The sequence below is a fragment of the Pteropus vampyrus genome, unplaced genomic scaffold (genome assembly GCF_000151845.1).
Source record: "Pteropus vampyrus isolate Shadow unplaced genomic scaffold, Pvam_2.0 Scaffold65, whole genome shotgun sequence".
Taxonomy (NCBI): Eukaryota; Metazoa; Chordata; class Mammalia; order Chiroptera; family Pteropodidae; genus Pteropus; species Pteropus vampyrus.
Window position 1 is genome coordinate 5,067,655 of NW_011888846.1, and position 13,936 is coordinate 5,081,590.

Consider the following 13,936-nt stretch of genomic DNA (forward strand, 5'->3'; position numbering starts at 1 on the left):
CAGATGATTCACATTACCACATAGTAACCAAGAGGCAGAAATGGCTCTCCAGCATCTGCTAGAGAGGGAATAGTTGTAATTGTGAATGCCTAATGTCTGTTCGATTTTGCTGCTCCCTTATCCCCTTCAAGAAGAAACGCAAACAAAGAAATAAGGTGCAATCTTTTTTCTTTTCTTTAATTACCAGAAAAAAACAAAACAAAACATTGCCTTTAATATATATTGACTTCCCACACTTAAAAGCTATTTCTCATCCTAAATTCTTCATTGAACACCGAGACAACATAGGAGCTTCTTTTTCTTTCTTCTCTCCTTCATTTCTGTTTCTCTTTTTTCTTTTTATCTTTCCTTTCCTTTCTTCTTTCCTCTAGCCGGATGGTTTATAACACTTTAGAAAATTTTCCTGACTGGAAGAGGGCCAATCTGAATGAACTCTTGTCTGTCTTGGGCGTGGAAGGAAAGAAGACTCTGAGCATGGACCCTGACTTCCAGGAAGACTGTGGCTCCCATCTCCTCCTAACTGCCCCACTTCCGTTAGTGTCCATACTAGAGTGGGGTGGGGAGGAAAAGAGAGACGCGACAAGAAGGTGGTGGAAAATGGAACCGAACCTGTCATTTATTTCTTCCTTAAGTGAATTACATTGAGTGTGAATATCCCTCAACTTTAATGTTCTTTCACCTCTGTGAAAACATTTGTCGCGTTAGATATTTTGTGGTGACTGTTGTAATGAAATCAACAAAATATGATTTAATAGGTGTGCTAGTTGACATTTTAAGTATTTCATTGTCGTTTTTACATGTATTGTAATGGAATTTGACCTATATCACAATGGTTCTTTTATAATTTTTTCTCATTAAATACTTTTTATAAAAAATAGTATTTGTCTTTCTGAAGTACACCAATTTTGAAGCATAGAATTGACACAAATCTTTAAGCTACTGGTTTTTGATTTTTTTGGTTGGTTTTGCCTTTTTTAAAGGGGAAAAAATACGTTAATTTGAGAGTGCATTCTGAATTATGCCATTAACCTAAAATAATTTTCATTATTACCCCACTGTGCTTAAAAGTGTCAAATATTTTGAGATGCAAAGGGATTTAGTTTGGTTTCTAAATGTTTATCTTTTGGTAGTTCCTACACATTTCCATGTTAGTAGTAGAAAGGAAGAAAGAATATTGAATATAATTTCCTTGACTTAAAAGGTTTTAATAAATACTACTTGAATTGGTTTCATGTGCTGAAGTATATGTATGGAAAAACATGATTATTGGTTACAGAATAAAGTCTAAGCTTTTTTATGTGACATCTAACACCGTCTTTCATCAGACCCCCACCCAGCTGTCCAGCATGGTCACCTACCACTTACATAGGCACATTTAACACCCTCCGAACATCGAACTGCTTATTAGCTCCTCAAGCACCCCATGATACGTTTTGTGTTGTTTTGTTTGTTTGTTTAGCTTTATGCCTTTGTCCATGCTGTTCACTGTGTCCAGGCACCATTTCCTGCGCTTGTGTTTGTTATGTATTATAATGCCGTGAGCCCGGAAGCCCTGCAAGTACAGTGTTGACTTTTGTAGCCACAATAGTAGCAGAGTGTTCATTGGGTAGAGGACTGCCGTTAGATTGATCTAGCCTTCCCTCTTCCCACTGGAGAAATGATTTATATCGTATTTCTAGTGAGGTATCCTTCAAGCTTTCTGAATACTGCTGGTGACAGGGATCTTCTGCTTCACGAGGAAGGCCATATATTTTCCCATAACTCAATCTTACAAAGTTGTCTCGTAAGAACAGCTCTTATCTCTTCTTCCTATGACCTCATAAACAGTAAATATTAAATTGATTGTATAATGTTCAAGAACTTGTGATTCTGCATGCAGTAAAAGTCAGCATTTTCTGAATTAATTTTCATTGTGTTAACCCACTCTTCGGTTTTACTTGAATGCTTTGAGAGTACAATGTCACTTGATAATGTAGGCAGAATTCAAAACGCATTCTATGAAGTCGTGCTGATTTCATGTATTTTACTTTGTCACGGACATGTTTAAAATATGAGAATGAGAGGATGAAAGAAAATAGGACATTGACTAGTACATGCAAACTGCACCCAGTTCTCAGCTCCTCTTTCTGTGTTATTTCTTTTAAATTCTCATAGATCTCCGTTTGTGACGTTATCTTTACGAAATCTCTGTGAGCCACTTGTGTAATTCAAACTCAAGTACTCAATATACTTTTTTAACCAAATAAATTTATTACAGATTTGTAAAAGTATTACAGATAAGTCTTTACATGTATAATCATTCTTACCAAACTCAAAAGCTTCCTTAGGTTAAAAACTCTTGCCTGTTATATCTTGATATTCTCTTGTCCTTGTGTGGGATCTGGTAACTAGCACTCATAAAAATTTTTTGAAAAATGAATCTTTCTTCTTCACATCCCTCTTACCAGCCCCCTAACCCAAAGCAGAAAAACACAAATTTCTCCTTTCTCTGAGTTCAATATTTATAGACACTTTTCAATATCTATACTAGTGTTTTCAAAGTGTGATCTGTGGATCATCTGCTTCAGAATGATCGAGTACCTGGGATATGTATTAAAAAAACAAATTTTTAAACTTCAAGCTTATTAAATCAGTTTCTGAGAGTGAGACCCAGGAACCTTTATTTTATTGTTTTATTTTTTCTTTATGGGATACATAATTTTCTTCTTTCATTTTATTAATTAACCTCGAATTGCATGAGAAAAGCAGAGATCCCAGCCCTGACACAGCTAATCTTGATCCCACCTGTGGAAATGTGTAGAGATCCCATAGTGTTTACACCTGGGAAGGGATAAAAACAAGGGTTCCCGAAGTGTTGCCAAGAATGGCCACCGCAGACCTGTTCGTATCACAGGAGCAGTAGGCCCTATCTCAGACCCTTCCAAGGGCCACATAAAAAGGCTTTACAAGGGCCTTTTGGAAGTTGGTCACTTTCTAAGATGTCGTAAAGACCAGCTCCAAGGGAAACACTGGGTAATAGGCTGATGTTCTTGTTGATCTTAATGGAAAACATTATAAATCATTCTTGTAGTGGGTGTAGTGAGTCAGGATCTTAAAGCTGGAGTCCAAGATCTCTCCCCCAGAGGCAGCACATCCTCATGTTTAAGCAGCCAGATTTGACCAGACGTTTACCAGTTTATTATAAAGGCTGCAACTCAGTGAAATAGAGAAGACTCATAAGGTGGGGGTGGCGAGGCACAGGGCTTCTGTGTACTCTGGGCAGGCCATTTTTCTGTCACTTCAGTGTGTTCGCCAGCCTGGAAGCTCCAGAACTGCCAGTTTTAAAACACTGCCCATGGAATTTGTATATAATAAAGTGCTCTAAAATAATCAGGTTTTGAGCTTTTATTTGTATTTGTTGGCTAACAAATTTTACTTAAATTTTCAAAGACTCTAAATGGCCACAGGAAGAAGAGAGGTCAATTTAAATCGGGCAGTGAGCTCTTTGGGAATTTATTCTGTAAACCAGAAGAAATTTATTACAAATTGCCATTCCTTCGATTTTGTCTTTTAGCTTCTGACTTATTAACATCCTTGTTTCTTTTTGGCTTTGTCATTTTTTTAAGTCATTTAAGCCTAAAACTCCCAAGTCGTCATTGTTGCATTTTTAAAAAATATTCCTTGTAATTATTCATCACATAGCAATAATTCTTTTAAATATCTCCAGTATTTATCTCTTTTCTTTCATTCATTTGTGCTTTTCATATCATTCTTTTTCCTTTCCCCCCCTCATAGAGTATTCCCAACACCTTTACATCCCTTCAGCCCGCCTTTGCGCACTGCTGGATGTCCTTAATCATTACACAGAGGAATCCAGATAGAGTCGGACGTTGCTTTTCACCTTGGTCATTCAGAAAACTTACTTTCAATCTCAGTGTTTCATGTGACTCCAGCTTATATATTTGGCCATCATTAAAAATTAGGGGAAATTTTGATAAATATATTTGCTGAGCTTGATTATTTTATCTATTTTGCTTCAGGTACCTTTATCTAATTTAAAAATTGTGTTTTACCCTCACAAATATAATCCTTAAGAAAATCGAATTTCAATTATAGAAAAAAATAGGAAAACTGATTCAAAGGTAGCTCACATTTCAAATTTAAGTAATTAGAAGTCAACCTTTAAGTGTAATGATAGAATTTTAAATGTTACTCCTCTTTCATTTAATGATTTCTCTTTCCTCATGTGCTTGATCTTAGACATTATATCTCAATTGCTGTGTTCAAGATTTTCAAGAATCGAATAATGCTACTTGTCCAACCTTATTTCTGGTTTCCACCACAAAGCATATATTGAGAAAGTTTCTTCACGGTCCCGTATTCCTGTTCTTACCCCTGAATTCGTATTCTTGTTGTTGCCCATATATATGTATTGCCTTGCTCCCCCTCCCTCCCACTTACCTGAATTCTCTCATCCTTTCCAACCCAATCCCTACTTTTTTATCCCTCTTTTAGCTTTTTCATCTCCATGATTTCTGGTTTCTCACAGCCACTGCTGCACCTATAGAACGCAGTCTGCCAGCTGCCATTCACTTATGATCTTCTGTAATTGTTGTATTTCACTGTGTGGCCCCAGTTACATTCCTTGCTTCTACTTTGACAGCAAAATATATCAACACCAGCAGCTACTTAGTTTCTAGGAAAGAGTTAGAATTCAGATAAAATTTAAGTCTTCTTAAACCTGGAGAGCCTACTTTATGTTTTTAATCAATTTTATAAGATCATAAATATGGTGACTAGGATGATACAGTAGTGTACGGTCATACTTAGGACAACTGCCCTTTAATTGTAAAGAAATTTAGGTTAACGTATTTTAATAAAAATAACTGCCACTTATTTGTTTGGTGCCTGTTCCCTTTTGGTTAGCTACTTTACTATTTTATCTTTGAGTTTTCATAAAATTTTTTGAAGTACTCTAAGATTATCTGTTTCTAGTTGAAGAAATTGAATCTCAGGATTAAGAAATACTATGGCAGAACTAAAATGTGAGTCCAGGTCTCCCTGTTTTAAATCCCTTGCTGTTTCTACTGTGTTACATGGTATCCTAAAATAGCACAGAGCTCTTGAAACAGCTTTGCCAGACTATTCTGGAGGAATGTTGCAAATAGTGCCCTTAGAAACGCACAGTTCCATGCTCAGAGGCCCTCCTCAGCATCAGTCAGCAATACAGAGTCAATTTTCTCTGTCAGACATGCACGTGGTTCTCAAGCTTTATTCGAGAGAGCATCCATAGGTCTAGAGGAATCGACGTGAGGGAAATTGTAGATGTCCGGAGGTAATATTTGAGTGCTGTGTGGCAAGGAAAATTAATTTGATTGGGGCCACTTGGTGAGAAGGGAGAAGACGCCGGAAAGCTTTGGGAGTGAAGGAAGGGTGGCGAATGTGACATTTTTGTGTACCCCGATCCTTCCCTTGCACATGTTCTTTTCAGCCTTTTCTTCCTGAGTAAAGATCACTTTGAGTTTGTATGTTGTATGCCTTTTTAATGGTCTTTTTCTGTTACCCAAATCCTGTTCATTTTCCATAACTTATTTGAATGCATTAAAGTGTGTTTAAATGAGAATTTGATGCAATCAGGCAGTTGGCACAGAAAAGACTGGATAACAAAAGGCTTCTTAGTAATGAATCACTCCAAAAATGGAACCTGCAGGAACCAACCACGTGGACAAACGAAAAACGCCTTCTGTCTACAAATTGCAGTGACCCTCCATAAACATGGAGGGCTCTGTCTGGCTTAAGACAGCCGACCGTGTCTGATCGTCCCTCTCCACACGGCCTTTAACACCGGCACGCCAGATCCTTCTGTCCTTGCCGTTCGGATTAATAGCTGGATTTAGTGTGCTGGATTAATAATAGACAGCCAAGTTTGGTTACTTCTGTCTCCATCTTAACTGGTTTTTGAGGATTCTTACGGTTTTTGAAAATAGGTGGTGTTCGTTTATTTAGTGATTTGTTTGTTTAAGGAATGGAACGAATATAGAAATGTTTTTCTGAGAGACCACGCTGGCTGAACTAATCCACGGTTATCGGTAGAGGCCGGTGGGGGTTCTAGAGATGAAGGTGCAATCAGAGGCTATGCTGGAACTTTTATAGGCAAGCCAGCAGAGAAACTGTTCCAGTGGATGCTAGTTTGCTTCACTCTAAGTTTGTATAGTATCACTTGCTTTATACACAAGTTGGTATTTGTGTATGTGTCTTCTGTTTTTATAAAAGACTTGCTGATTTTTCCATCATCTTTTCTTAATCTCTTTATATTAAGAAGAAAATATTAGGTGCAGAATTAACTTAACCTTGAGGAGAGTTTTATAGCAAAACTGCCAGTTTCCAAGAAAGAGGGAGAAAATAATGAGAATGACTTGTTGGCATTTTTACTTCACAAGCAAGTGAAAACAACCACTTAGCCAGAACTTATTTACATTAAGGCTCCGGCAGACTACAGCTACAGATAAGAATTATCGATCATTCAAAATGCAAACAAGAATCCCTCAAAACCTGCAGTAATGACCTTGTATTTATCACTCCCATACCTCTGTGCCGAAGTAAACGACCTGGCTTCGTTTTTCTGTTGCATGCAAAAATTAATTTATCTTAATACGTGACTATCTGAAAGACAGTTTAATCCTGAATCCCTTAGTTCATGGTCTTTGTAGGGAGGGCGCAGATCAAGATGTAAAACTATCACTTTTCTTCCATTGTTTGTTGTTTGAATAGTTTTGAGTTTTCCTAAGAATTCTTAGGGCACACTTAGGACACCTATACACATACCTGTATGTTAGTCCCAAAGACTGATCCAGCTGGGCAGTCACTTCTCGTGTTCGCTTGTTTGTAAATGAAATATTTATGTCTCCACAGAAAAAGGTGTTTAGAGATAACCCTCTGATAGCATCTAAGATGGCATCATCTATTAATGCCACAATAGTCCTGAGGTTACAAAAAGACTATTCTTCCTTCTTGAGTTAAGTGAAGTAATTATACAGCTTTCAAGCTCCTCTTATGTGGTGATCTAACTATATTCTCTTATTTACTTGAGCCTAATCTTTCATACTGTGTGATAATATACCATACTTTTCCAAGCTTTTCTTCTACTAAGAATTAGGAGTGTGAGTCATGTAATTCATCATCTCTAACTGACAGAAGTGGATTCTCCCTACCCCCCAGGGTGAGCCCTCATCTCTACTAGATTTCTGTGGCTTCCTCCTTTGTAGTGAAAGGTGTCTAGAACTAGAATGGCAGAAAGAGAACGAGCTTTGGGCTATAAGTTTTTCATCACACAGACCTTGTGTGTTCCCATAGCAGAGGGAACAGTTTTGGGTGACTGCAACATCTAATGATGGTGGCCGTTGCTTTCTCGGGGACTGGAGTCTGTCCTCAAACAGAAACTAGGTTGATCAGTACTACTTGTTGCTTCATTTCTGGAAGGTATTCACAGAAGAATCATGTCTGGGTCCTCTGGTGGCAGTTGCGATGTCACACAGCGTATTGGAAGTTCTTGCTAAAGAGAAATCCATATGACACCACCCAGTGCCTGTTTTTGTTGTTTCCTGAGGCAGGCATAGAAAAGCTGCCCCTGGACCAACTCAGAGTTATTTATATTCCCTAAGGATACCCAAAACTCACTCCAACCACCTTCTGAACTCAAGTCATTCAGAGACTAGATAAATCCCAAATTTATCTTTCTGCCCCCTCATCCCACTCCACTCTCAATGTGGAAGCATTAATTCTATGCACATTCAGCCCCGGAAGTAGTCCATAATTTCCCAAAGTGGATACTGAAACTAATTCTAATAGTGAATACTATATTACCATGTTACTGTTTTCAAGAGTACATGTGCTGATTTAAAGCAAAACCTCAGCTAGGAAAATACCAGTGTAGGGGAGAAAAAGTTTTTTTTAACCCTTTTAAGGTCTCTAGCCAGGTCTGAAAATTAAACTGACAGATTAATAGAAAAGCATCCAGATGTATTTAATGTAAGTTTTATACGACACAGGAGCCTCCATAAGGAAATGAAGACCCATAGAAACAGGCCCATGTATTTTATGCTAGGTTTCAGGAAGAGTAGGTGGTCAGATAGAAATGTGATAGGAAATTGTTGTAATTTGAGGAACACTTAGCAAGACCTGTGTGTTAACTGCTTCTTGACGTCCCTTCGTTTATGGAGATAAGGGTGCTCTTTTCCTCTGCGTATAGTGTGGGCGCCTCTCAAGTGAGAGTTTTATGACCTGTTCTCAGGGGAGGAGGGTTAGGGTGACCTTCCTGCTTCTGTTGTTTTCTCAGACTTCTCCAGTTTAAAAGATGATGCCAAGGTGCCATCTTTTGGGGTCATGTGTCTCAAACCCCATTATCAGCAGTTCCCATGCCTACCCCAGAATAAAACATGAGTTTATTCCGTCTTGATACAGCTGGGACCATTAACATTGTTCCCACCTATGTCCAAGGAATATTCTGATACCAAAAACTGGGGGGATAGTGGGATAAATTATTTATTTCCTCTTACACCAATAGCAAACACATGAGCATTTTCAGAAGTAACTTCACTGGGAATCAAAGGGAAAGTTAAAAAATAGAAATTCATTATTTAGTAGAGCACAGATTCCTTATAGCAAAGAAACTAAAGTTTAACTCAAATTAGATGAAGTAACTTTCCCAGTATACAGATCGAGTCTTTTTTTTCTTCTTTTCATCACTGTCATGAAGCTTGTAGGTTATTCCAAAGCAGATGCTGTCTGCCCTTCATTGAGGTTTGACCGCTTTGTGTTTCTCATAGCTCTTACTGGACTTGGTCTTTCCATCAGCCATGTGGCTTCTATAGCCGTTTGAGCCAAAAGCGAAAAGACTTCTATTCGTTCCCAGGCTCCAGAGCCCTATGAGACTTTCCGTCTCCAGCAGGAGGCACATCCCAGTTCCTCTCACTTCATGAGATTCCCTCTGGTAAACTCAGTCTTATCTGTTCCTTTTCCCACCCTGCCTATTTTCCAAAGAAATGTTTTTTTCCTAAAGCTTAGAATATAAAACTACGTTACCACATACACTCTATTTCCAATAATCACCAAGATTATTAAAAATGCATATACTGAGTGATAGAATGATTAGAAAGAAAGCCTTTTTTTCTCCAGATGGATATTCACGTGTTTTTTCATAATACTAGTTAGCTGTCCATAGAGATTTATGCCAGAGATGTTGGCAGCTTTTACATCAATTACTGGTGTTTTATGAGGAAAAATTGAATGAAGGGGGAGTTTTCTATGGAAAGGGTTGTACACTTTGTTTTTCTCAAGTTACTTTCATTTGTGCTTTATTTCAGTCTTTGTTCCTCTTGGCTTTCCTTCTACTAGTAATCTATTTTTCTCTCTCTCTTTTTTACATTTGAAAGTTTTCTACTCTGCAACTTTACTATTTTTATTCAAATTTAATCCTCAAAATATTGGATTTGGGGTTTAAAATTTATGGTTCAAAACATGTAAATGTTGGTTCTCCACTCCAGATTCTGTTGCTGTCTTAGGGTGAGGTGAAGAAAAGAAGGGTAGAGAGGAGGCTGTTCTCTTGGCCTGCCTTCCAGAAAATCCGTCTCTGTGCTTCAAAAGTTCTTGTTCTTTTCCAGGAGTCCAATGTGCTGATTGCTGCTAACAGTCAGGGTACAATTAAGGTAAGCTATTTTATACATCTCAACATTAAACTCGGTTCCGTTTTTAGACTGTAACAGACTGTAACTGTAACATGGAAATACAGAGTTGTGCTAAGCCTTAGAGATCTCTCCAAATCATGGGTCTCTGTCTCCTTGGAAAGGTTTTGATTGAAGGGGAAAAGAGTAAGTAGCTTGCAACTATGGAGATGATGATAGTACTTGTTAAAGGTGATGTGAATGCCGAATGGAATGATAGGTAGTCAGATGAAAAACAGACGAAGACTGTTACGCATTCACTGTGGGCCAAGCACTGTTTAGCTTCCATTATGCCAGTGCAACTACCCGACAGGGCATTCAGTGGACAAGGTCCAAGATATAGCAAGAGGTGCTTAGACAGTCACCAGATTTCATAATGTCTTACTCTTATTTTATTCTTCCTTGTGTTTCTCTTCCTTCTCTTCCCTAACAGGTAGGTTTTTCCCGAGTTACCAAGGGAAGAAAAGGTATTTTAGTGTTCAGTTGAAAATTGATTGATCCTGTGATCATACAATTAGTATAATCCAAACACTTAAATGTCTCTTGGCACACAGTCTCTGTCACAAATTCATACATAGTTTCCACATATTTTTTTTTGTAGTTAGGAGCTCAAGGAAGTAAAAATTGTATCTGATTATACCACTGAGTGTTTAGCACATGGGCATGATACATTAAATTAATAAATCCTGAGCTAAGCAGTGAACTTTTTAAACAAAGCACCATCTCAGAGGAAGATTTTAGTACCTAGCTTTGATCAGCACTTACTTTGTGAATACCAGTTATATCCACGTATTCTCTGCTGATAGATCAGGAAATTTTTTTAAAAAAAATAATATGTATATTATTTCCCCCGCCAGTTAGCATATAATTTTGCCATGGCTTCTTTCTATTCATCCTGAATGGAGAATGACCCAGAAACCAAGGGAGCAAATCCAAGCCTAACACACTATGCTGCAGAGGAGAAATGAGCAAACTCAAAGCAGAACAACTGTGCTGTTAGCTGGTCAAACTAATTTACATGGTATATATACTTTTTTTTTTTAAATGCAGCTCGTTTCTCTACTTGGAAACCTCATAATAGAGCCATGGACAACTTAAATAAAAGCCAGGCTTTTTAACTGATGCGTGCTATGTTCTGTAAGCCTCAAGCAAGGTGCTAGAAGGTCTTGAAATGTTTCAAGTGGCTCTCTATAGTTTCTCAGTCTTTCTTCATCTTATTCTTATGGCAAGCCATTTATTGAAAAACCTGCACCTCATTCTTCTATAAGTTTGGCCTTTGAGGCAAGTGGAATTGCTAACATATCTACAGAAGCTCAAAGCTACATGTGTGCTCACAGATCTCAGTGACAAATGTAAGATCTTGTTCAGCAGCATTGACCTGTATGTTAAGTAGACTGCTTGCTAAACAAAGACCGAAACCATTGTGGAAGCGTAGGGTTAGGTCCAGCTTTAGAACAGCAGAGGCGGAGAAGCTGCTGCTTTAATTCTTTACCACCTAGAATTTCAGTGTCCATCTAACCCAGGCCTTTATGACAGCGGCTCGTGGTTTCCTTCATGTTCTGTGTCCTTTCTTAGCCATTTCTTCTACTCTTTTTATAACTAATCATGGCTTGTTCTTATTCTTATTCTTATTTTTAGTGATACCACAGCTCGCTTGTATGGCAAGATACTACTTTAACTCTAATAACTAACAAAATATTTTAATGTCAGATGATTAACTAGAGAATGTGAGTGAAGCAATAGAAAAAGGCAAGATTTTAGGTCCTTGATCACTATAAAGTATTTATCAATGGAAGAAATAGATTAAAATCTTGAATGGCAATACTTAAAATTTTCTTAAAAATGTAGAAAGATACCAACATATATTCCAAAACCGTTACATCCGTGCAGTGCACCAGCCAGTTCATTCATCCATTTGTTTTATGAAGTTTACCCTGAACATTTTCTCCTTAACAGTGAAGATAACTGATCGACAGGAGTTTTGCAGCCTTTAAAAGTAAGAAAGGATTAACATCTGATTCTTTCAAATTCTTTGACATTTTAGCAGTTAGGAAATGTTTTCTTGATTTAGTTCTCCATTTATAATAATAAAGATTTATTGAACTCTTTCTGTATTTTGAAACTATTTCATTAAACTGATCCTTTCTTTCCCCCAATTAGGTGCTGGAGTTGGTATGAAGGGTTCACGCAAGTAAAATTGTGCTCGCTCCGGCTGACGGATATCTGCGGCTGACAACAAGAGAAGACAGAGGCTGTCGTATCATGTCTCCCCAGAGTCATCATGGGTTTTGGATTGTTTTGAGTATTTTTTCTTTTACCTTTTTTCTTCCTCTGTGACCTTCGGGACATTGGGAATACCCAGTGGGCTCTCCACCATCAATGTAACTCTATGGACTTTGCTGCTGTTGGTGGTGCGGTTATCTAATTTTTTTGTGATAGGGAAACAAATTCTTTTGAATAAAAATAAATAACAAAAAATAATAAAAGTTTATTGAGCCACAGTTGATCTGGGAAAGTTTTTGTCAAATGTGGCAAGAGAGGATAATCTTTTCAAGAAATCACACACATGAACTATAGAATAATGTACCAATGAATAATTTTTAAGGTCCATATTTCCAGATCTCTTTGGAATTATTCATGTTAAGGTAAATATATAGATTCCTTTAAGTGAATTTAATGTTTACAGTAGGCGGGAAGATTAATAACTTTACCTTATGAATTCCTTTCTTTATTCTCTGACCAGATTTATACCATCAGCAAGTACTGTACTCCTCAGTCCCTCTGGATCTGACCAAGGATCTAAAATTTTGACTCATTGAGACCACATTCAAACAGAAAGGGAATGTCAGTCTGTGATAGGTATCTCTGTCTTTGCCTTTGAAATGTCACGATGCAGGCAAACCAACTTAATTTATAAAATCATAGTTTTCAGATAGTCCTAGCTACTAGTACCATCCTGGGCCAATACAGACTTAGAGCAGGGCTCAGCAAACTTTTTCTGTAAAGGGCCACATAGAAAATATTTTAGGCTTTGCTTAACAGTCATATGGTTTCTGTCGCAACTCTGCAACTCTGCCATTGGGGCAGGAAAGCAGCCTTAGACAGTGTATAAACAAACAGGCAGAGCTGTGAAATAGGCGGAGGGTTGGACTTGGCCCACAGGCCACAATTTGCCAGTCCCTGACTTAGAGGAAAATAATTGGAACTCCTGTTATCTGAATTTCCAAGCCATATAATCTCTTATACTGTCTAGTTAATTTTCTAAATCCTTTTCAATTCGTAAAAGGAAAGAATTTAGTAGAGTAGCAGGTCAAGCAAAAGGAATATGAAGCTTTCTGTTTAAGCTATTTTAAAAGTCTGAACACTTTGTAGAAAGAGATATAAATAATTATACTCCACATATTTTATAAAAATAGACACTTGCAGAAGCTTGGTGTGAATAAGTATAAGAATGATATACTCTGTTAAGTAACACCCTCCAACAGAGTCTGGAACAATACTTTGTTATCAAGCATATTAATATTTCTGCAGCAAAATGAGTGTCTATATGGGCTAAAAATAGTCTTGCATCGGGTTAAGTCCGTTTTTACCACCAAATGAGTTTGCCTAAAACTTAGGTGAAATTCTTTAGGTGTAGGAAGATCAGTCAAGTGTAGATTCTTCACTTAAAGAACTTCTTTAGACAGATATGTCTAGAAAATCATCAGAATAGGAAGCAGAGAGTTGATACCTCTTTGAATGTCTTTAGATAGAAGCAAATTACTATGGTTTTTACTTGGTCTGATTTTTATGTATATATGTTATTTCAAGTTGTCAACGTTATAGGGTCATGTTAATTTCCATATGTTTGGAAGGGTGGTGTAAGGTAACTTTACCAAAGGGACTCGATTTTTTAATGAATTATTATTTTAAGAAGGCAGTGTTTCATTTAAATTTGTGTTTTAATTTTTTTGTAAATAGTGAGAAACCATTTTTAAATTTGGATTAGTCTTTGCAGGATGTCAACATCAAACTAATACTACTATTCCTTAGAAAAATAATAATAGTTAAATGAAGCTTAAAGATAATGTACATTTTAACACAAAATCTTTTAACTCGAGAAATATGGGTTTTCAGGTTTTAATGTCATCTTTATTTCAGTGGATTTTTGTAGGGATTTCTTAGGCAAAGTTGCCTTTGTTCTCAGGCACACAGCTCGTACATGAGAAGGATTAAAGATTGAAGAACTTTGTAAAGTT

At 37.3% G+C, this 13,936-nt stretch overlaps 1 protein-coding gene and 1 non-coding gene across 4 annotated transcripts in view; both read left to right on the forward strand.

Moving 5' to 3' along the window:
• The window catches only part of COP1 (COP1, E3 ubiquitin ligase), a 93,559-nt gene extending 81,360 nt beyond the window's left edge, over nt 1–12,199 (forward strand). For all 3 annotated transcript variants that reach the window (XM_011361244.2, XM_023531257.1, XM_023531258.1), the window contains 2 exons: nt 9,639–9,683; nt 11,859–12,199. In XM_011361244.2, coding sequence (XP_011359546.1) covers nt 9,639–9,683; nt 11,859–11,876 — 63 coding nt within the window. In that variant the 3' untranslated portion in view covers nt 11,877–12,199. The remainder of the gene's footprint in view (nt 1–9,638; nt 9,684–11,858) is intronic.
• Nucleotides 5,676–5,815, forward strand: LOC111740586. Its single transcript, XR_002780657.1, has one exon.
• Nucleotides 12,200–13,936: the final 1,737 nt, after the last annotated feature.